Below are 20,640 nucleotides of genomic sequence, written 5' to 3'. Positions count from 1 at the left end.
CTCATTAAATGCTGTTATGATTGAATCTTTTGTTTGAGGGAATAAGTCTGAAATCCAGAAGTTGCACTCATGATGGGTTTCTGTTTATAGGCCTGGGTCTGAAGCCACAGATGTGAAACAAACTCTTTGGTCTTTTCAAGGGGAGAAGTTGCTGAAGAAACCCAGAATCAAAGATGAGCCTGATATTTCTGTTGTGAATTCACTAACCACATGTGTTTATTATTTCTCACGTCCCAGTCCTGAGCAGAACCGGCTTTCGGAGTGTGAGGAGCAAGCAAAAGCAGCTAAGAAAGGAATGTGGAGTGAGGGGAATGGTTCACATACTCTCCGGGACCTCAAGTATACCATTGAGAACCCAAGGCACTTTGTGGACTCGCACCACCAGAAGCCTGTTAATGGTGAGGCTGTCGGGAAAAGACGGATGTGACTCAGGGTGATTTCTCTCTATCTGCTCTTGAGCTCCTTGAGGTTAATAAAAGCAATTCTGCTTTAGTGCCCAAGGGAAATTGTTAAGGGTAAAACAACACCCGGTATTTTGGAAGGGAGCTTGAATCCAGTTCATATAGGTTGCATCAGATGTATTTTGCTGAGGTTATTCCTTTGCGGCTACAAGCTAGTAAATTGCTGGTAATTTTGCACATGGGGGATCTTCCTATTTTCTCTAAAAGATGGCTACCTAAATACTGTCCCCAAAACGTCAAGGTAGACATGTGTATTCTGTATATAGCGAAACACATATGCGTGTGCCCATGTGCGTGCATGCATACACACACACACACACACACACACACACACACACACACACACACACATTCTGTATAGTTCTTGGTCCTACTTTGAGATCATATTAACTTACAGACTCAGTAAAATAAAATTATTACCAATCCTGAATTGTTGTTATTTTTTTGCCAGGCACTCAGTACACAGATAAGCTTTGTTATCTGTAAGCTAGGTTGCTTAGGTGTAAGCCATGAGGTCCCAGAAGGTTCAAAAGACGTAGACGTTGGTCTGAACCAAATCCCCCAGGAATAGTTTGGGCAGGAGTCTGTTGTGTGAACACTCGTGATGTGCCGGTGCTTTGTCACCTCTTGGAGGGAGGCTTTCTTGGGGTTTGGGGGAGAGGAACTGCATTCTGGGCAGTTTGTTTGGGCATTGTTTATCCTCGGCACGACTTTTGCTATGACTCAAGGCGTTTGTTCTGTCATGCAGCTATCATCGAGCACGTGAGGGACGGCAGTGTGGTCAGGGCCCTGCTCCTGCCTGACTACTACCTGGTCACGGTCATGCTGTCAGGGATCAAGGTCAGATCATACATTGGGCTACAGGGTGGTGATAGGGTTTGTGGAAGCGTTCAGTGACAGACTCTTCTACTTGGGGACTTCGTATGTACTGTTTCTTTCTTGTATGGGCTGTTAACATTGACTAGAGTACTTTAAACTTTGCAGTTGGACAGTTCTAATTAGATCAAATAAGACGTTATTTTTTAAGTACTCAGGGTCTGTTTGGAGTGGGCTGTGCTGAGATTGTTGAAACCTAGGGAGGAGGGGATGGGAGGCTCTGAAGTTTGTTGAGTGTGGCTTGTCAGTATAAAATACCCATTTTGATTAAAGAGATAATCAGGGATTTAAAGCGAGGCATTGGTGAATCTCTACTTGGCAAGGGGTCATTTTCAAGTATTGATATAATTAAGATGATTTTCCCCATGGTAACATGAGTTTTGTTTGCTTTACCAAAACGTGTGGGATGACGATATCTCTAGTTGCATTTTATCAGTATGCTTTAAAAAGGGTTGGAAGACCTGATTTGAGACCTTTCCAAGCTCAGTTTTGTGGGGTTTGTGCTTTTTGGACGGTTCCCTGTGGCCTGAGCGAGCCCAGCACTCACATTAGGCTGCGTCACCCACTCGCCTTACTTTTGCTTTAGTGCCCAACTTTTCGACGGGAAGCAGATGGCAGTGAAACACCAGAACCTTTTGCCGCAGAAGCCAAATTTTTCACCGAGTCTCGACTGCTTCAGAGAGATGTCCAGATCATTCTGGAGAGCTGCCACAACCAGAACATTCTGGGTACCATCCTTCATCCAGTGAGTGTGCCTATGCAGACTGGGCCATGTGGGGTGTGTGTGTGTGGGGTTCCACTTGGGGTTTGAAGAGCTGTAGTTTGCTTTTCTTCTTCCCCTGTATATTCTTGAGCCACTGAAATATCTTGGCAGGATTATAATCTACTGATTTTGAGGCCTTTTCTAGGGAGTTATCAGTTACCTGATAGAATTGGACAAATCTGCAACTTTGTACTTTTAGAAAACTCATCTCAGTTGTTACTGGGTTTATAAGGGGAGGAAGGACTCTAGCACTTATTTTCCCAAGGGCTGGTCCTAAAGCTTGCCAATAAGAAAGGTGGGAGGTTGCCACATCAGTGAGAAGTGGTGATGAAGCTTCTGGATGGGATTGGTGAGTTTTGTATGCAGGTCTAGAAGTTAGCTATGTGGGGTTTTGGTAGAACTCTGAAGAGGAAACCATTCTATGGAAAAACTGTTCCAGGCCTTATCCAGTTACTGCCTAACTCTGCTTTTGAGTAGGAACCAGGTTCTTTAAGTTCTTGTAGTTCTGACTATTGGGAGTTTTACTCTGTTGTATACTTTGGTAGGTGGGGTATTCTTGGATGGGAAATGACTTTGTTTTTTAGCACCCAAGTTTAAGTAGATTTTCATTATTGTAACCTCTATCCAATACAGAATAAACTATTGTTACTCTTTGGCTAAAGAATTCTTCCATGATGGCAGTTGTGGAAGGCTGGGAGGCTTGGTTTGGAATGTGCCAAGGTCATGTCTGTTTCTTCTGGAGTGCTAGCTGTCTGCCAGAGCCCTGCCAGATGGCTCTGTGTCACAGTAGAATGTGAATTGCAATTCACTGGGCAAAATGTAACTTAAGTTATCCCTTACTCAGCCTGTTCTTTAGCTTTCCCCTTATGAAAAGGGGAGTAAGTGCTGATCTCAGGGAAGGAAATAATAGGTATAATCTCTACTGAAGATTAACATCCTCAGCCCACAAGAAGAGCTATTGAAATGTCAATTCCATTCAATGCCACTAACATTTATCCTACCCCTGTTAAGTGAGAGTTACTGTGCTGGGTGTTGTGGGATGTGAAGCCAAGGCTGTTGAAAGGAGTCGCAGAGCAGCATCTCCCCTCTTATGGCTGATTTCTTAATGAGAGAAATGGCTCTTCTTTTTTTTTTTTTTAAACTGCAAAGTAGACTGTGGCAATGTTAATCATGTCAGAAGTCTAGAGAAACAGATTCTCTTGCAATAGAATCTAATCTATGCCTGCTTTCTCACGTGCCTCGTTTTTCAGAATGGCAACATCACAGAGCTCCTCCTGAAGGAAGGTTTTGCCCGCTGTGTGGATTGGTCGATTGCAGTTTACACACGGGGTGCAGAAAAGCTGAGGGCGGCTGAGAGGTAAGGTCTGTCGGGGAAGCCTTCCAGCCAAGGATCTTGGTAGGGATCTTCAGGGGAAGAAATCTAGGGATCTTCTCTCACCCATCCATGTCAGTGTAAAGGATTAGGGAAATTCCAAAAGAGGCCAGGATCTCAGAGAGGAGTGGCTTACTTATAAGTCTCCAGGTTCAGTCTAATTCAGTGCTGTATACTAAGGGCCTAGATTTTTCACTCAGACATTATTCTTCACCTGACTTGCTTTTTTAGCGTTTTCAGTACACTGTTTCTCCAAGCCCATCACTTAAATTCCAGGTTTTAGGCATTTGAGATGAAATAAACTTGAGGCTTATTTGAGGACAGTGAAATAGCTTATCAGCTACTTCCCGACATACAGGCTGGAGCCAGGCATATGATGGAAAGATAGAGCCGGTGGGTCCCCAAACAGAACTATCCAATGTTGTTGTGAGGCCTGATGCCCTAATTTATCTAACAGTATGTTGTAGTTATAAATGCTAATGCAACTGTGAGGTGTTTTTGGCTAGGTGCCTCATGGTTAAAGCAGATGTAGCAATAACTGATTTCCAGGCAAATACTAGTTGGATCTTGCCAAGATCAGTGGCTGTTTCAAAATGTTTCCAGGTATATAGGTGAACTTGATGTTCCTGATGGGGCAGATGGAAGAAAATGAAGCAGGTAGATGAATAGAGATGATGTTCTCAAAGTCCCAGCAACTGTCTCTCAGGATACATTTAGGTAGAAGGCCAGGACCATTAGTGACAACGTTCCACTCAAGCCTGTGTGGCTTATTTCAGAGTCGTAAGACTATAACGGTCTTGATAACTTCACATTTTTGCCTTTGAGGTGCACAGCTAGGAGATGTGCAAGAACGTGAATTAAATGACTGTGTTTCCCCTTTGCTAGCTCTTTTACAGCTTTCTGTACCTGTAAGCAGAAATACTTGGGATTTTTTGTCTGGGCCATTTGATATGGCCTGCCTGACAAAGGTAGACTGATTGAAAAAACACAATGGTTGTACAAATTGTCTAGTATTTTTATGTTCCACAGTTAAATTCAAAAGATACAATACCCTTATCAAGCACAGCGTTCCAGATACCTCTGATTATTTCATGATGCTCAATTTTTTTATTGTTGTTCAGAAGATCCTGTAAGTCTATTATTCTAAATTATTATTTTGGTTGGTAGTTCTTTTTGCATTCTTTAAGTTCCTGCCTCTCTCTGAAGAAAGTGAGTTACAGTGACAGTAGTTTCTACATGTTTTATAACATCTATAAGAGATTTTTAAGAGTGCTCATCATTAAAAAACAGGTTTAGACCAAAGAATGCAAATCATGTTTCAGTGATATGATTACTTGCCTGTTGTTTTGCATGCTGTGTTATAGACTTGCTTGCATTGTTGGTAAATCTGTATTGAAGTATTTCATGTGCTTTACAACTACTACATGCTGCTTTTAAAGGTTGCAATACTGTTTTCAGAAATAATAGTTTAATAGTCCCTTTCCCCTCCATCCATTTATTTCTCAATAAATACTTTGACAGTTTTTTACTGGTATATAATATATGTGTGTGCATATATATATGATTAAAAAAAAATCTTTGCACATATTCCCTTTCCCTCTCTTAATCTGACTCAAAAAAATGTCTCCTGGGCTTACTACTCTAAAACAAATTTCTGCCAGCATGATTTTTTACCTTTTGGCAGTGAAATTCTATTGGATTTTTGTCCATTTTTCATAATCATTAGTTGCACTAGAGTGACAATTTTGTTCTTGTTTTCCACATGGGCTTTGGGTTGCTGACAACCTTTTCATAATTCAAATGGAAATTGAGCGGGCCTATGCTTTTTAAAAAATATGTTTGTTAGATGTGTGTGTTCTCCCTCCCATTTAAGAGAGTAGTTGCTCTGTGTTCGTCATTCCAGCGCCTGGCATTTAGTAATAGCTCAGGAGGTACTTGATAAGCCAAAAGAGCTAATTATTGAGGTGGACTTGTACTGTCCAGACTCAGAAAAGTGTACACCCAGACCTCAGCCTATCAGCCATGGGTTTATGGTATATATGCATCTTGGATAGTTCCAGTTGCTGTACAGTTTTTCTTGTGGCTGTCATGCTTTGTTCAGGTTTGATTGGCCGTTTCTGCTGGGTGCCTTGTCTATGAGATAGGGTAGGATTCTGTGCTGTTTGCTCCTGTGGTGATGGTGGATTCCATTGCTGACCTAGTCCATCTGAGTGATTTGCATCCTTGCTTTGTTGCCAGGTTTGCCAAGGAGCGCAGGCTGAGAATATGGAGAGACTATGTGGCTCCCACTGCTAATTTGGACCAAAAGGACAAGCAGTTTGTTGCCAAGGTGAGTCATTCTCAGCATCTGGAGATGCACTGTGGACGATGTCTAGTGATAATACAGAGCTCTGAATAATCAGTCAAGAGCTGAAGCATTTCTATTTTAGGCAAACCACTGCATGGCTTGCATGGATGTGTGTGCATGATTGCATGCACGTGTGTATTTATTGTAGCGGACTTAGAAACCATAAGAACTTAAATTTCTTGCCTTGAATTTGCATAACTTCACTAGAAGTTCATGGGTTAAAGTTGTAGACATTGACCCCTTGAAATCTCTCTCATATTCTGGAGGTTCTGTCCATTTAGCAAATGACATTCTCTTAGATTTCTCTTTTCTTTTTTTGGCCATGCTGCATGGCCTGTAGGATCTTAGTTCCCACCAGGGATTGAACCTGAGCCAATGGCAGTGAAAGCACTGAGTCCTAACCACTGGACTGCCAGGGAACGCCCTCTCTTAGATTTCTTACGCCCAAGTATATATGACTTCAAATTTCTCTCCTTTCTGTTTTGGGACTCTTGTGGATTTGAATTTTTTCTAATGTGATGTGTTTTGTGTTTTTTTTTTAATTTAATTTAATTTATTTTTTATACAGCAGGTTCTTATTAGTCATCCATTTTATACACATCAGTGTATACATGTCAATCCCAATTGCCCAATTTATCACACCCCCCCCGTGGCTTCCCCGCCTTGGTGTCCATACGTTTGTTCTCTACATCTGTGTCTCTCTTTCTGCCCTGAAAACCAGGTCATCTGTACCATTTTTCTAGGTTCCACATATATGCGTTAATATACGATATTTGTTTTTCTCTTTCTGACTTACTTCACTCTGTATGACAGTCTCTAGAAACATCCCCGTCTCTACAAATGACCCAATTTCGTTCCTTTTTATGGCTGAGTAATATTCCATTGTATATATGTACCAGATCTTCTTTATCCATTCGTCTGTTGATGGACATTTAGGTTGCTTCCATGACCTGGCTATTGTAAATAGTGCTGCAGTGAACATTGGGGCGCATGTGTCTTTTTGAATTATGGTTTTCTCTGGGCATATGCCCAGTAGTGGGATTGCTGGGTCATATGGTAATTCTATTTTTAGTTTTTTAAGGGACCTCCATACTGTTCTCCATAGTGGCTGTATCAATTTACATTCCCACCAACAGTGCAGGAGAGTTCCCTTTTCTCCACACCCTCTCCAGCATTTGTTGTTTGTAGATTTTCTGATGATGCCCATTCTAACTGGTGTGAAGTGATACCTCATTGTAGTTTTGATTTGCATTTCTCTAATAATTAGTGATGTGTTTTATTGAGGGCTCTCCACTGATGTGTCCTGAGACGGATTTCTCTGATGTGAACTAGAGCTACTGGATAGATTGTTTGGGTCCAGCAGGAGTGCTGTAGAAGTGTTTTTTCCTTCATTGTGGGGTTTGGTACCTTGAGTGTTAGAACCTGTGGTAGACCTCACTTCCCCAAAATTGCTAGTGTTTTTAACTGTTTGTTAATTTTGGCAAGACATAATGGAAGCTTTGTCTTTATGGACTTAAAGTGGTTAAATATCCATATCCTTGAGCTTGAGAAGTGGCTGTGCTAAAAATGTCTAATAGTGAGTTTAAGATGCAAAGCCACTAGGTGGCACTGTCAGTCTGAAAAATCCTGGAATGCTTTTTCTTAGAATGGTAAAATTTTAACAAGTCTCCGAGGAATTGGCTGAATTTCTTCACTTTCTTTTTTATGATGCCCAAAGTAGTAGGTCACAGAATGTTCAAGCGGCCCCTTCCCTCTTCTGGTAGATGGTCTCTAAGCACCTGTAAGATTAAGTATAATCGTGACTTTTAGTGGACATTAGTGGGAGGAGCCCCTGGTTGGATACTCCCTATGCATCTTCCACATCTTGATGAAGATCAGAATGGACCCCTGTTTCTTTTTGTGAGGACCATACTAGTTTGGGAACTTGGGCATGGCTACTCTGCCTAACTGAAACTTACTTGGTGTGTTTATGTTTCCTATAATCTGTTCTAAAGACTACACTGCACAATGAAAGGATGATAATTCACTCACTAAGGAGGCAGGCCTTCCATTTTTCACCATCATCACTTTGGGCATCTGTGATATTAGTGATGTAGATGACCCTTGGGAGGGTCTCATTATCCTGTACTGTCCCTAGCAGCCCCTCCTCAGTTGAAATTGAGTTTGTAGAGAAACCTAGAAGATTTTGAAGGGTTTTTTGGCCTTGGCAGGTTGGGGAACCTAAGGCATTGCTGAAGAAAAATTCTTCAGCTAAAGGATTAGACAATTGAGTCAGTGGCTTTGCATTTATCTTGAATATGATTTTATTGATAACTAGAAAAAGGAGAGCTTTAGGACATTTATAGGACATTTCTTCCATTTTAAAAAATCCAGGATCCCAGAATCTATGTTTTGTCTTTTTTGTTTTAGAACAGGGTGAGGCATTTTTTTTGCTTTTGTTTTTAATTACAATGAAGTTTTATTTGTTACAATGCCAGAGTAGAGGAGATTGCCTCCAAAAGCCAACTGATTAAGGGTCTTGTAGTATCCTAAACATAAATTTAGGTCATTTGGATATAGACTTGTTCAGAGAGTAGAGAGAAAAAGGTGTTTATAGGTAGATAAATGGTTTTTGAAACTTACTGAATTTTGGAAATTCTTCAGCCTTATTTTTGTTTTTAAAACAGGAAAAAACATAAAAAAGAAGGAAAAACACTCATACTAGATGGAATTACTATGACACAGGTTTTTTTTTTTTTTTTTAAAAACAAAGTTGATCATACTGTCAATCTCGGAGGTTGGCAAACTATGGCCCACGGGCCAGATTTGGCCCGTCACTTGTTTTTGTGTGGCCTGTGAGCTAAGAATGGATTTTACGTAGAAAAAAAATTTCTGTGGCACATTGAAATAATATGAAATTCAAATTTCAGTGTCATGAGTAAGTTGGCACATAGCCATGTCTGTTCGTTTACATATTGTCTAGAGCTGTTTTTGTGATACGGTGGCAGAGGTGAATGGTTGTGACAGAGACCATATGGCCTGCAAAGCCTAAAATATTTGCTATCTGGCCCTTTACCGAAGAAGTCTGCTGACCCTTGATCTATACCAGTCCTACTCAGAGTACCTTGATATGATATAAGGAGCTTGAGCCAGAATGTAAACCAAGGCATTGCTGCTTTCATCAAGAAAATCTTGCTACAGAAAAATGTTCTTGGTGATGTAGTTGATTTATGTTCTGCTACAAGTGCCTTATCTCATTGCAGACTGGCAGCAACTTTTGAATAGTCCTGACTTGTATTCCTTTGTATATAATTTTTAAGTTTGTAAGTTTTTATTTTTAACACGTAAACATTTTTAAAGAACTCTAGGGTCTTCTTAAGAAATGTACTGTCTGGGGGCTTCACTGGTTGTGCAGTGGTTAAGAATCCACCTGCCAATGCAGGGGACACGGGTTTGATCCCTGGCCCGGGAAGATCCCACATGTCGTGGAGCAACTAAGCCCATGCGCCACAACTACTGAGCCTGTGCTCTAGAGCATGTGAGCCACAACTACTGAACCCACGTGCCACAACTACTGAAGTCTGTGCTCCTAGAGCCCGCGCACTGCAACGAAGAGCAGCCCCTGCTCGCAGCAACTGGAGAAAGCCTGCATGCAGCAACGAAGACCCAATGCAGCCAAAAATAAATAAATAAATAAATAAATAAATAAAATTTTAAAGAAAGAGTGGTGACCTCCCAAAACAACACTGCAAAGGCTGAGTCACTTTAAAAAAAAAAGGAAAAGAAAAACAGAAATGTACTGTTTCCCTCTCCCTTGAGGCAGCCATTTATGTAAACATTTTTAAAGAACTCTATTCTCTGCTTAAGAAATGTACTGTTTGTTTCCCTCTCCCTCGAGGCAGCCATTTTCAACTCTTTGCTAATCCATGTCTTGGAATAAAATGTTACATTGCTCACTCTTGATTTTTCAGGCATAACCCCTTTTCCTTCACACCATAGAAGGAGAAGATTTAGTTTTTTCACACATGGGTGTGCATGTATTTTTCTCTATGCCTTCTAATAGGACTATACCATAATTCTGGCTCAGTTAATATTCAATGTTTACTTTGTAAATGCTAATCACTTCCGAGCCATATAGCATATTATGAATACTTTTCATTTCCTGCATGATTTTCTGTTTTCCATGGAGGTAATAATTATTTTAAAATTTATGTATATATCTTTCTCATACATATTAATTCAGCCCCCACATTCTGGCTGTCTAAATCTCTTCTCAAGACATTGATTCAGTCTGTTATCCTTTATCTTTTTCAATACTACTTTCCAGGAGCCTTGTAACCTGTACCAGCCTGGATTAGTTCTTGTTTTTTCTTTTATAAAGCTGTCATCTTTCGATTTCTTTACCATTATCCTGAGTTTTTCTTTGCCTCACTCCTGGATTGGTACTGTGTTTGCTGGATCTTTTGGCTTCTTTATGATTTACTACTTTATTTCGGTGGCACACATTCTGTAGCTTCTTGGGAAAAGAGTGCTTGGTAGGTAAATTTTTTGAGACCTTTCATATCTACTCTGTTATTACACATGATAGTTTAGGTGGGTATAGAATTTTATGTTAGAAGTTATTTTCTTTTAGAATTATGAAGTCATTGCTCCACTGTCATTTATCTATTGGAGTTTTTTTTTTCCATGTATTTTAGTGGTCTGATCTCTCATCCTTATATTTTTTATTTCTGTAAGCTGTTAGCAAATTCTTCTTTATTCTGAAATTTCACAATGATGCTCTTTGTTTACCCATGTGTGAGCACGTTGTGGTTTAATTTTTAGTCCTTTATGTCTGGGAATTTCAACTATTTTGTTGTTGATTTCCATCTTGTTTATCTGCTCTCTGTTTTTCTAGAATTCCTGTTTGGATGTTTGAATTCGTGCACTAGTCATCTAATTTTTTCTTAATATTTTCCATCTTTTTGTCTTTTCTTTCTAGATATCTTCATATTTGTCTCTCATCTCTTCTATTAGACATTTCATTTATGATGCTGTATTTTAATTTCTAAGAGCTTTCTTTGTTCTCTGAATGTTTCTCTTATACTGTTTAAAAAATAACATGTAATACTTATTTCAGAGATGAATATCATCTGTTAGGCTTTTGAGGAATTAATAATAATTTTTTGAAGATTTTTTTCTCCCTGCATAGTCTTTGTTGTCTAAGTTGTTTTTAATTCTCTTTGGTTATTTTGACCCCTTATTTTCCGTATTAGAGGCTTTCCTCAGTTATGTGGTGATCCTTGGTTGTCTCTCTCAAAGAATTAGGTATTCAACCCTGGCTTAGGAGCAATGAACTCATGTATGGGATTTAGGGTATACATCTTGAAATCCAGGTGCTTCTTACATAGATTTTAAACCAGTCCTAGTTTTGGGCCTTATTTTCATCCCCCCTTGAGATTCCTGATTTGATAGTTTCTTACTCTTGGGTAGGGGAAGTCTGCAGTAGCAATCAGAAAGGCTATTTTCTTTTCTCACCACTAGCTCAGGATGTAGCTTTTGTGAGTCTGCGGAGTCAGTTACCACTCATCCCTCTGCTTTCCAGCTTCCAGGTTTTGTTGCTATATTCTTCTCTCCCATTATCTTTGTCCTTTTGGGCTTTTGGCAAACAACAAAACAAAACAAAATAAAAAACAGCCCCCCAAACCCTTTATTTTTGTGTAGAGTTATTTAGGGAGGGTAACAGAATAAATATTTGAACTTGCTTTAGTTCACAGTGTTCCATTATAAGGCTGCATCGTAATTTATTTAACTAGTCCCCAGTAAGTTATTACGTAGTTTATCACGTCTCCAGTTTTTAGACAATGGAATAAATCTCTCTGTAAATGGCAGTTGTTTCCTTAGGAGTATTTTGGAGGATATTTGCTCCCCAGGAATGGTAACTAGTGTACATCCCATGTGTGTTCATTTTCTAATATGTTGTAGAGCGGAGCTTGACCAACTTTTTCTTAAAGGACTATATAGTAAATATTTTAGGCTTTCTGGGTCATACAGTCTCTTTGCAACTACTCAATTCTGCCACTGTAGCAAGAAAACAGCTGTGGGTAATATGTAAATGATGGGCGTGGCTGTGTTCCACTAAAACTTTATTTACAAGAGTAAGTGGTGGGCCCTTGGCCACAGTTTACCAAACCCTGTTGTAGAACATGGGATATCAGCATTAAATGTAAAAGGGAAAATGATCTGTATTTCTTTTCACAAGCTAGAACCCAGCTGCAGTTTTGTAGTCATTTTGCCGAATTTAAAACATTTGTTAATGACAAACTACTCTTTCAAGGAAACCTAAAAAGGTCCTAAGCACGTGCCTTGGGCCCTCCCTACCATAGTCTGACAGTCATGCAAGTTCTCGCTGAAGGATTCTGCTCTGAGCCTGATGTGACCCTAAGGCCTGAACAAATAGAGTGACTGCTGAAGAGAGGACCACTCTCTCCCAGGAATTAATTGTACAGGGAACAGCTAAATAGCCTGCAAAGCCTGCTAAAGGTGACCTGTGAACTCTTTAACCAGGTGCCTCTGGGACCCTCTGGGTGACTTCTGGAACTGATGCAAAGCTGTAGGTTGGAATGTTGGCCGAGAGTCTCACTTCTGAGAAATTTGAAACTCAACAAAGTATTCTCTGGATACATGTGGCACTGAAAGACTGGTTTCCATTCTCTGCTTAAGCAGCTTCTCTTCTTAAGGAAGGAGATGCTAGGGAGGGCTATCCTTGTCTCTCCAGGTTAGCAGAGAGGAATGTTCACTTCACAGCGATTAGCTGAGCCTACTTGAGACTTTTGTGCCTGTCGTGGCTTGCCAGTTTCCTGCCTGCCTTCCCTGTGGCGTTTTAGCTGATCTGTGCTGTTGGTAGCCATATGGTCCCTTGAGCACATGGCTTGGCATCCCTGTCCCTGCTGCTGGATGCTTGGGCCTTGCAAATCTCACAGACCTGAATAACACTTGGGGGTGGGGAGAGGGGGTGGAGTCTTCTCACTGCCCGGCCTGGGAAGATAGAGGCCTCTAGCTTGGTTCTCTGTACCAACTGATTGCTTAACCAACAGAGCCCCACACTAGGTGCTTTGAGAAGATGCAAAAGAATGAGAAGTGGTTCCCGTTCTCAAGGAGCTTATTACCCTTCAGGGCTTCATCCGGGAGATAACCCTAAGTAGTTAGCTGTGTGATATTGTTGGCCATGTCCAGTTCTGGAGGTCAGGTTATAAGCTATCCATGGATGCAGTGGATTCTAGTACTTACTGGGTTTGGCCCTGATGATTTTTTGCTGTGCAAAAATGTCATAGCTTTGAATGGAGCTCATTATCATGTCTCTCTGAGATGGTTTTTTTTGTTTTTGCGGTACTCAGACCTCTCACTGTTGCGGCTGCTCCCGTTGCGGAGCACAGGCTCTGGACGCACAGGCTCAGCACCCATGGCTCACGGGCCCAGCTGCTCCGTGGCACGTGGGATCTTCCCGGACCGGGGCACGAACCCGTGTCCCCTGCATTGGCAGGCGGACTCTCAACCACTGTGCCACCAGGGAAGCCCTCGGAGATGTTTTTTAAGGAAGGATATTTAGTAATTTTGGCTAGACTTTTATATTCCTATTTGGTAACGTGGAGAGAACAAAAAATACTAGCTACTTCCTTGACCTTTTGTCATATGGCTTTCAGATGAAAAGGAAGTTCTGGGGATGGTCTGGCTAGGAAGGTGGCCCCTCCTATACCAAAACGAGGTCAAGACTTGGTTTGTAGCCTAAGTTAGCAAACTAATTTGCTGATAAGAAAATGATTGAATTAGGAAAGACTTGTAAACACTTACCTAGCTTTTTAAATTGAGACTTTATTTTTAGAAGAGTTTTAGATTTACAGAAAAATTAACAGATACTACGGAGTTCCCACATTACCCCCTTTCACCACTCCCCCCAGCTTCCCTTATTATTATCTGACATGATTATGGCACGTCGACTGTAAGTAGTATATCGGCATTGATACGTTATTATCAACTAAAATTACTTTCCCTCTAATGTCTGTTTTCTGTTGCAGAATCTCATCCTCAATAGCACGCTAAATTTAGTTGTCATATCTCGTTAAGCTCCTCTTGGATTTGATGGTTTCTCAGATTTTCTTTGCTTTTGATGACCTTGACAGTTACGAGGAGTATGGGTTGGGTATTTTGTGGGCTGCCCCTCTGTGGGAATTTGTCTGGTGCTTGGCTTCCTTTTAAGTACCCCTTAAGGTGTCCAGTTTGTTGGCTTGCGCTTAGGTGCCTAGGGGTATTTGCCTCAGAAAGTGGCGCTTTGTATTGTGTGAGGACAAAGGGTGGCAGCTGTGCTGTTCTGGGGGCTGGGGAAGGGATCTGTGCAGTGAGCCCCGGCCATTGCTGTAACTGGGTGGGGTGCTCCGTATTTCCCCCACTTTGGTGTTGTTTCACTAGTGTTTCCAGGAGTAGCTTGGGGAGAACAGACCTGGCAGACAGCCTCGGGGAGCAGGAGAGGCAGCCGGATGTCAGTAGAAAGGGTGTTTGCTGTCCCATTTCCAGTGGCCCCATCGGGGGCGCTCGCTGGTGGTGCCTGAAGGAGCCCTGTTTGGGCTGATGTTCCTTTTCTTCCTATCTGGTACTGATAACTTAGGCAGCTTTGGGAGAACTGATGGTTGTGTCTGGGGACTCTTCTGAGGGTCTCTAGCTCAGGAGGCTGTTGTCGGCTCTTTATGTTCATTGCATGGATGCCGCAGGGTTTTTACAAGCTGAGCAGCAGCAGCCCTTTGCATCCAGAGCGCAGCACTGTGGATGGGCTCCGCAGATGGGGAGTGTGGCAGGAGGCCAGGGGGAGGGATGGACGTCCCTTGCCCCTGACAGCACGCTGCCATTTTCCTGACTTTTGGCAGCCCTTAGTCTGCGCGTGTCATCAAGCCACTCATTTTTCCTTTTACAGTTTAGTTCTAAGAAATGGGGAGGGAATTGGATTTAGGGCATATATCTCAAGTTCAGCCAGTGACCTTTTTTTCTGTGTTGATTCTGCTCTTGGAGCGTGTGGTAGGGTAGGGTGTGTGTGTGAGTGTGTGAGAGAGAGTGTGTGTGTGTGTGTGTGTGTGTGTGTGTGTGTGTGTGTGTGTGTTTTGACTAGGGATCAGTAGCTTGTGGAGAAAGTAAGCGATGATGTGGGCATACTTCAGAATGTCCTGATGAAAAGCACCATCAGAAATATTACTGTTATAAATGTGGTCTGTGATGGTGCTGACGAGCAGGCTTTGGATAGTCATCCGCTCTGCATTTTACTTATTGCACAGTGTGTGACTGTAACTACTATTTTATTGTTTCTTCCATGTCTCTGCCCAGGAGCTGCTTGTTCTCCGGACAGTAATGACACAATTTACAGAGGAATAAAACACCATAAACCACACACACACACACACACACACACACGCACACGCACACGCACACGCACGCGCGCGCACACTCACACCCCTTCAGAAGGGCAGACCTCGTTTAGCTGGCAGCGTCAGAGTGTACAGTTCCTGAAGAGGAGGTTGCTAATCAGGGAGATGCCGAGCAGAGTCTGCTGCTGAGGCCTGAAATTTACAGCCCCAAAAAGCCGTTTGCTGCTGCCGCGGCTGCTAACGCATCATAAGGGGTGACGAATACCAGTAACTTGTCACCGGGGTGTGCTTAGATCTTCACATTCTGTAATCAGGGGGTGAAGGTGCGAGCACTATGATACTTTCCCTGGTTGTATTTCTCTCTGAGCATGACTAGGGAGTAGAGAATGTCTAGATATTTCTCATGTCTTGATTACAGGAAGCTTCCCTATGTTTTTGGCAATTGACAATTTAATAGGAGTTAGTTTTGCAGTGAGAGGAATGTGTAGCTTGGTCCATCATTGAGATGTAGGAAATACTGTGATGTGCGTGCACTTGAGATGCCTGCTGATTACTGTATCTGTTGGGCAGTGGTCCTGTACTTTTGAGGGAGGAGCAGTATTGATTTGCTGTACGAGCTGTTTTGCTTGGTTTGGCTTTGTGGAATTTTTGGTTTGAAGGTGGGATAGCAGTATAGCACATAGCGTGGATACCTCGTGGCCCCCTCCCCTACCCCCATGTGCTGTAATCCATGTCATACAAATGTGGGATTTTGAAGCATAGGGAAATCATTAGCTGAGGTCTTTTTCTTTTGGTCAGTTGGCCAAGCCACTGCTGCTGTCTTTAGGGAGTGAGAGGGAGATTCCATTATGATGGACATTTTTACTTGGCATTAATGTGTCTAGGTGATAATGGGAACAAGATGTCCTCTGTTTTTTGCAGTTACTGAGTCTGTGTTCTCGGTTATACCTTCTTGGCTGTTTTTAAGATCTACACTTAAAGTGATTGGGCCTGGTATAAGGGGCTCTTTGATTTGGAGGGTCCTATACACTTAGGCACCACTCATACCTAGATAATCATTCCTGACCTTGACTTGGCCCTCTTGTGACCACACATCATGCTTTTGATTACCCTTGGACTTCACTAAGGTTTTCTGGTCAGATGAGTTTTGGATTCTGGCTGTCTGAGTTTTAGCATTAGCCTTTATGTGACTCTCAGATCTATGAAAAAGGTTATAGCAGAATGGCTGTGGTTATTTGAGCCTGTTTTTTTATTTCCTGCATTCAGGTTTGCAAGTTAATCTTAGACATAGTTGAAAATTAAAAATAATTACCCCCTCTCCTAATCTACATGGCTCTTTCTCAGACTCTTGACTACTCTTTTGGCCCTGGCCTGTTTTTCTCTACACTGTTTCCATTACTTACTGTGTTAAAACCCCAGGATGTCTTCCCATCCACGAGCGGTAGTCAGCCATCCATGGACTTACAGCTTGATTCCAGCTGTTGTCTTTCTTTTTTCATTCATTCTGTTTGATGGCGCTTTCCTCCTGCTATTTCCTGTCATGTAAAATTTCTCACTTGGTTTTGCTTTTTGCTCCTTCTTCAGATTGTCCCTCAAATTACTCTTTACTCTTTTTTTGTGTGTGGTTGGCTGGTTCTCTGGAAAAGGTAGAGACTAGCCACTCTTGCAGGAGTCTGCAAATAAATGGGTATATTCTGTTGTAAAAGGTTGTGAGCCTTCCAGGGAATAGTTAGTGAAGGCTCTTCTGGATACTTACCAGTGTGATACCCACCACAGCAAAGGAGAGGCTGGCTCCTTTTGTTTCACATATAAAAGAGGAAGGGAATTTTGCAAGTCTACACTCACGGTGCAGCTGACCCCAGTAGTTTGTACAGCTACCTGTTTGCTCCTGTTGGGGTCTGATTGAAGCCTAGGAGAGTTAGTTTTGGTTCTGTATACGGTGACTGTGTTTTGTAGTCAATAGCTACCTCATGGTAAAGTGTTACTTGCAAAAAAATCCAAACAGCCTTGTAACAACAGGTTCTGAATATAATTGGGTGAATTGTAGACTGCTGGCTGAATTATGAGGTCTAGTTACAACCCTGATGTGGTCCCAGTCTGGTTTCAATGGAATTTTATTCTCTGCACATTGGTGGAGTGTTCTAATAACCTCCACAGAGGAATATTTGTGCTTTTGCCCTTGAATAGATATCCTCGTAAACTACCCCAGATTGGGAGTTAATCATTGGCTGAGAGTGGGGTCCAGTGTTACTGACTTTGGGTTCCAAAACAGAGATGCCCATAGTAGTGATCTGAAAAGGAGGCTTTCAGAGTAGCTGAAGTAATATCTTAGCAATTTAATGTTTCTGCTGGTGAGATTAACAGCTGAGCATCTCCTTTCGCACGTTGAGGTGACAATTCTTTTTGCCCTTCACTTGCCTTTGATTTTTCTGCTCTGCATTGGGGCGTCCTATTTTGGTTCTTTCTCATCTAGTGCTGCTACCTTCTTCTAATCCAGCCGTTGCCTCTTTTCCTAGAATCATGTTGTGATAGGCATTTTGATTGTAGCTTAGAACCTGTTTCACGGAAAATCTTCAATAGCACGTAGAGACTGGATTTCCAGTTCGTAAGCTTTGTAGTTAACCACAAATCTTGGTCAGGGCAAAAGATTTAAAAAAAGCTTGCCTGTCTTTATGAATGACACAGATCCTGCCTCGATGAGAAATCACCATCTCTTTGAGGGCTGATAATTATAGGATAGTTTTCTTCAACATTGTTGTACCATAAAGAAAGATATTGGATCTACCCCAAATGGCTCTTGATCTCATCCTTCTTCCTGTAACTGGGTGTGCCTTGCTCCTTAGCATGTGTGCTATGAGATTTGGGCTATCAAGGCAACATTTAAGCATTTTTGCCTTCTCGCCCACAGGTGATGCAGGTGCTGAATGCCGATGCCATTGTTGTGAAGCTGAACTCTGGGGACTACAAGACCATCCACTTGTCCAGCATCAGACCACCGAGGCTGGAGGGGGAGAATACACAGGTGAGATGAGAAAAACAGCAAAGCCTCTTTTCCAAAACCAAAGGGGAGGAGGTGGAGAATTAGTTAGATGTGGTCCATGTGTGGGATAATGCTAACGGACAAGTAGTGTAAATCGCCAAAGTATTATTTCCTAGCATTTGCAGCCTAGCTGCTATTGGACAGGTCTCAATTTCTCCTGAACCACACCCACTACTCTCCTTCATTTTCGATGGGCCCTGTTGGCATTCCTCCCTAAGGGGCTTGAGAGGAGTTAAGGTTGGTATATGTTAGGTGGTAAATGAGTCTTGTTTATTAACGAGATCTTATTATCTGAGGATAAGGGGAGGAAAAGATCTATGTCTCACATGCATGATAGTAAGGCTTGTTCTGCTGGTCATTTTGATTTGATCTGTACCTTTTTGCTCTAGGAAGAAATGAATCTTGGTATATATATTATCTGGGGCCACCTACTCATCTTTTCCAAGTGGTAACTGGAATTATTAGCTGTACTGTTTCTTGCTGTTTGTTGGATCTTTTGGCAGCAAGGGTGCTTGCCTAGCCAATGTGTATGATTTTGGTATGTCAACTTTGAGAAATTATGTTTAGGCTGAAAACTGCAGGCAGTTTTGTTTCAAATTCTGTGGTCATTTTCTTTCCATTGTTATGTTATAAGAGGTTGGGGAAAGGGATTGTGGTTGAACTTCTTTGTTTGTCTGGCTGTCTTGTTTTTACAGACATCTTTTTAGCCCCTGTTTTTGCCTTCTGATAACTAAAGTGTGTAACTGTGTTGATTGGTTATAGAACTGGGTCCTCAGTGAGAGCCGGTGCCACAGGCAAATTGAACAGTGTGGTTGAAGTTAGTGCTGTGTGGCTTTTTAATGTATCCCTTTTGTAGTTCTAGAGACTTGAAATTTGCTTTTCTGATGTTTTGCACGTCTTGGTGCATTCATGAGTTGAAATTCAGGCCCTGTTTTCATCTGTGTGAGAGTTTAGAGACAGCCCATAAGAGTCAAATGAAAATATTGTGATTGTCTTTTGAGTCAGATCATGCGTAAGAAACCCATACAAGATGGGTTCTTTGAATGTCTGGCCAATCAGTTCATCTCGACCCCCAACCCCCCAGCCTTTTCTTTCCCACAGAGGAGGCAATTTAATGCAGCAAGCAGGATTGTGGTAAGGTTGAGAATGTAAATGCACGAAAGCCTAGAAATGCCAAAATAAGGTTCTCTCGGTAACTGTAGCTCTGCCTCATTGCACAGAGTAAATACACATGTCCAGTTTTGTCAGCGCTGGGAGTAGTCCACAGTTCTGCATCTGTGCCATGCAGTTGGAATTAAGGAGACTCAGTAGCTGAATTTTAAGCAGTTTTTAGGGGCGTGGGGGAGTTTATAGCTTAGGTCTGACGATAGCAAGTTTTCTGGAGTAAGAACTAAACTACCACTGAGAAGTTTTCGTTTTTCTTGGATCCTTTGGAACTCCTCAGGGGGTGATGGATGGATTTCCCTTAGCCTAGCGGATGACAAAAGTTGTTGGAATACATCTCCCAGTTTAGGCAGGATCATGTTTATAGAATTTCTTCTTCTGTACCAAGGTAGGTTATCTCTTATTTTATTTGTTAGACTTCTGTTCACTCCTGAGATCTTACTCCATTTTAAGAAAGTTCTAAGTGAGTCTCAGCTCTAAGAGTCAACATATGGCTTTTGAGTGAAATGAAGAATGATTTCCCTTATTTGTTCATTAAATTCCTTTGGAAGATTTTAACGAGGGTCACATAAGAAATTAATATAATACACGTTGAGTACAGTGGTGGTGGGTGCTGTGAAGAGCCCTGTTGTGGTGGGTGCTTGGGAAGTCTTCCCAGGAGCAGCTCGTATACCTCTTGAGTGCTCACAGACGAGAAGTGAGCAGATGAGAGAAGGGGCACGGTAGACCAGCACTGTCCAATAATGCAAGCCCCAAATGTGCACTGTCCATAATGCAAGCCCCAAATGTGAGCTCTGTGTGTTATTTAAAATTGTCTAGTAGCTATGTTTTAAAGAACATTAATTTTAATGCAGTTTATTTGACTTACTATATCCAAAACAGTATCATTTCAACATTTAATGAATGTAAAAAATTCATGAGATATTTTACTTTTATTTTTACTGTGTCTTGGAAATCTGGTGTATATTTTATACTCGGATCTCAGTTCATCCTAGCATATTTCTAGGGCTCAGTAGCCACAGGTGTGTAGTGGCTACTGTAATGGACAGCACAGGTTTAGGAATTCAAATGAATAGGTTCATTGTCATTGATAAATACTTACTGGGTACCCACTTTGTACCAGATGCTATGCTGGGATTGCAGTGGGGAATAAACCCTCGTGGAACTACCCTCATGGAACTTTAAAATCTAGTAGGGGAAATTCGCAAGTAATCACGTTTATGTCTTGTGTTATGAAAGAAAGGTTAGT

General features: G+C 41.7%; 1 protein-coding gene across 2 annotated transcripts in view; it reads left to right on the top strand.

Annotated features, from left to right (window-relative positions):
• The window catches only part of SND1 (staphylococcal nuclease and tudor domain containing 1), a 419,010-nt gene that overhangs the window by 53,168 nt on the left and 345,202 nt on the right, over nt 1–20,640 (top strand). For both annotated transcript variants that reach the window (XM_027102041.1, XM_027102042.1), the window contains exons 5-10: nt 238–398; nt 1,210–1,301; nt 1,924–2,082; nt 3,351–3,457; nt 5,711–5,801; nt 18,096–18,209. In XM_027102041.1, coding sequence (XP_026957842.1) covers nt 238–398; nt 1,210–1,301; nt 1,924–2,082; nt 3,351–3,457; nt 5,711–5,801; nt 18,096–18,209 — 724 coding nt within the window. The remainder of the gene's footprint in view (nt 1–237; nt 399–1,209; nt 1,302–1,923; nt 2,083–3,350; nt 3,458–5,710; nt 5,802–18,095; nt 18,210–20,640) is intronic.

The sequence above is a fragment of the Aethalodelphis obliquidens genome, unplaced genomic scaffold (assembly GCF_003676395.1).
Source record: "Aethalodelphis obliquidens isolate GAN/ISIS:26980383/991018 unplaced genomic scaffold, ASM367639v1 scaffold5, whole genome shotgun sequence".
NCBI lineage: Eukaryota > Metazoa > Chordata > Mammalia > Artiodactyla > Delphinidae > Aethalodelphis > Aethalodelphis obliquidens.
This window is presented reverse-complemented; position numbering and strand designations above follow the sequence as displayed.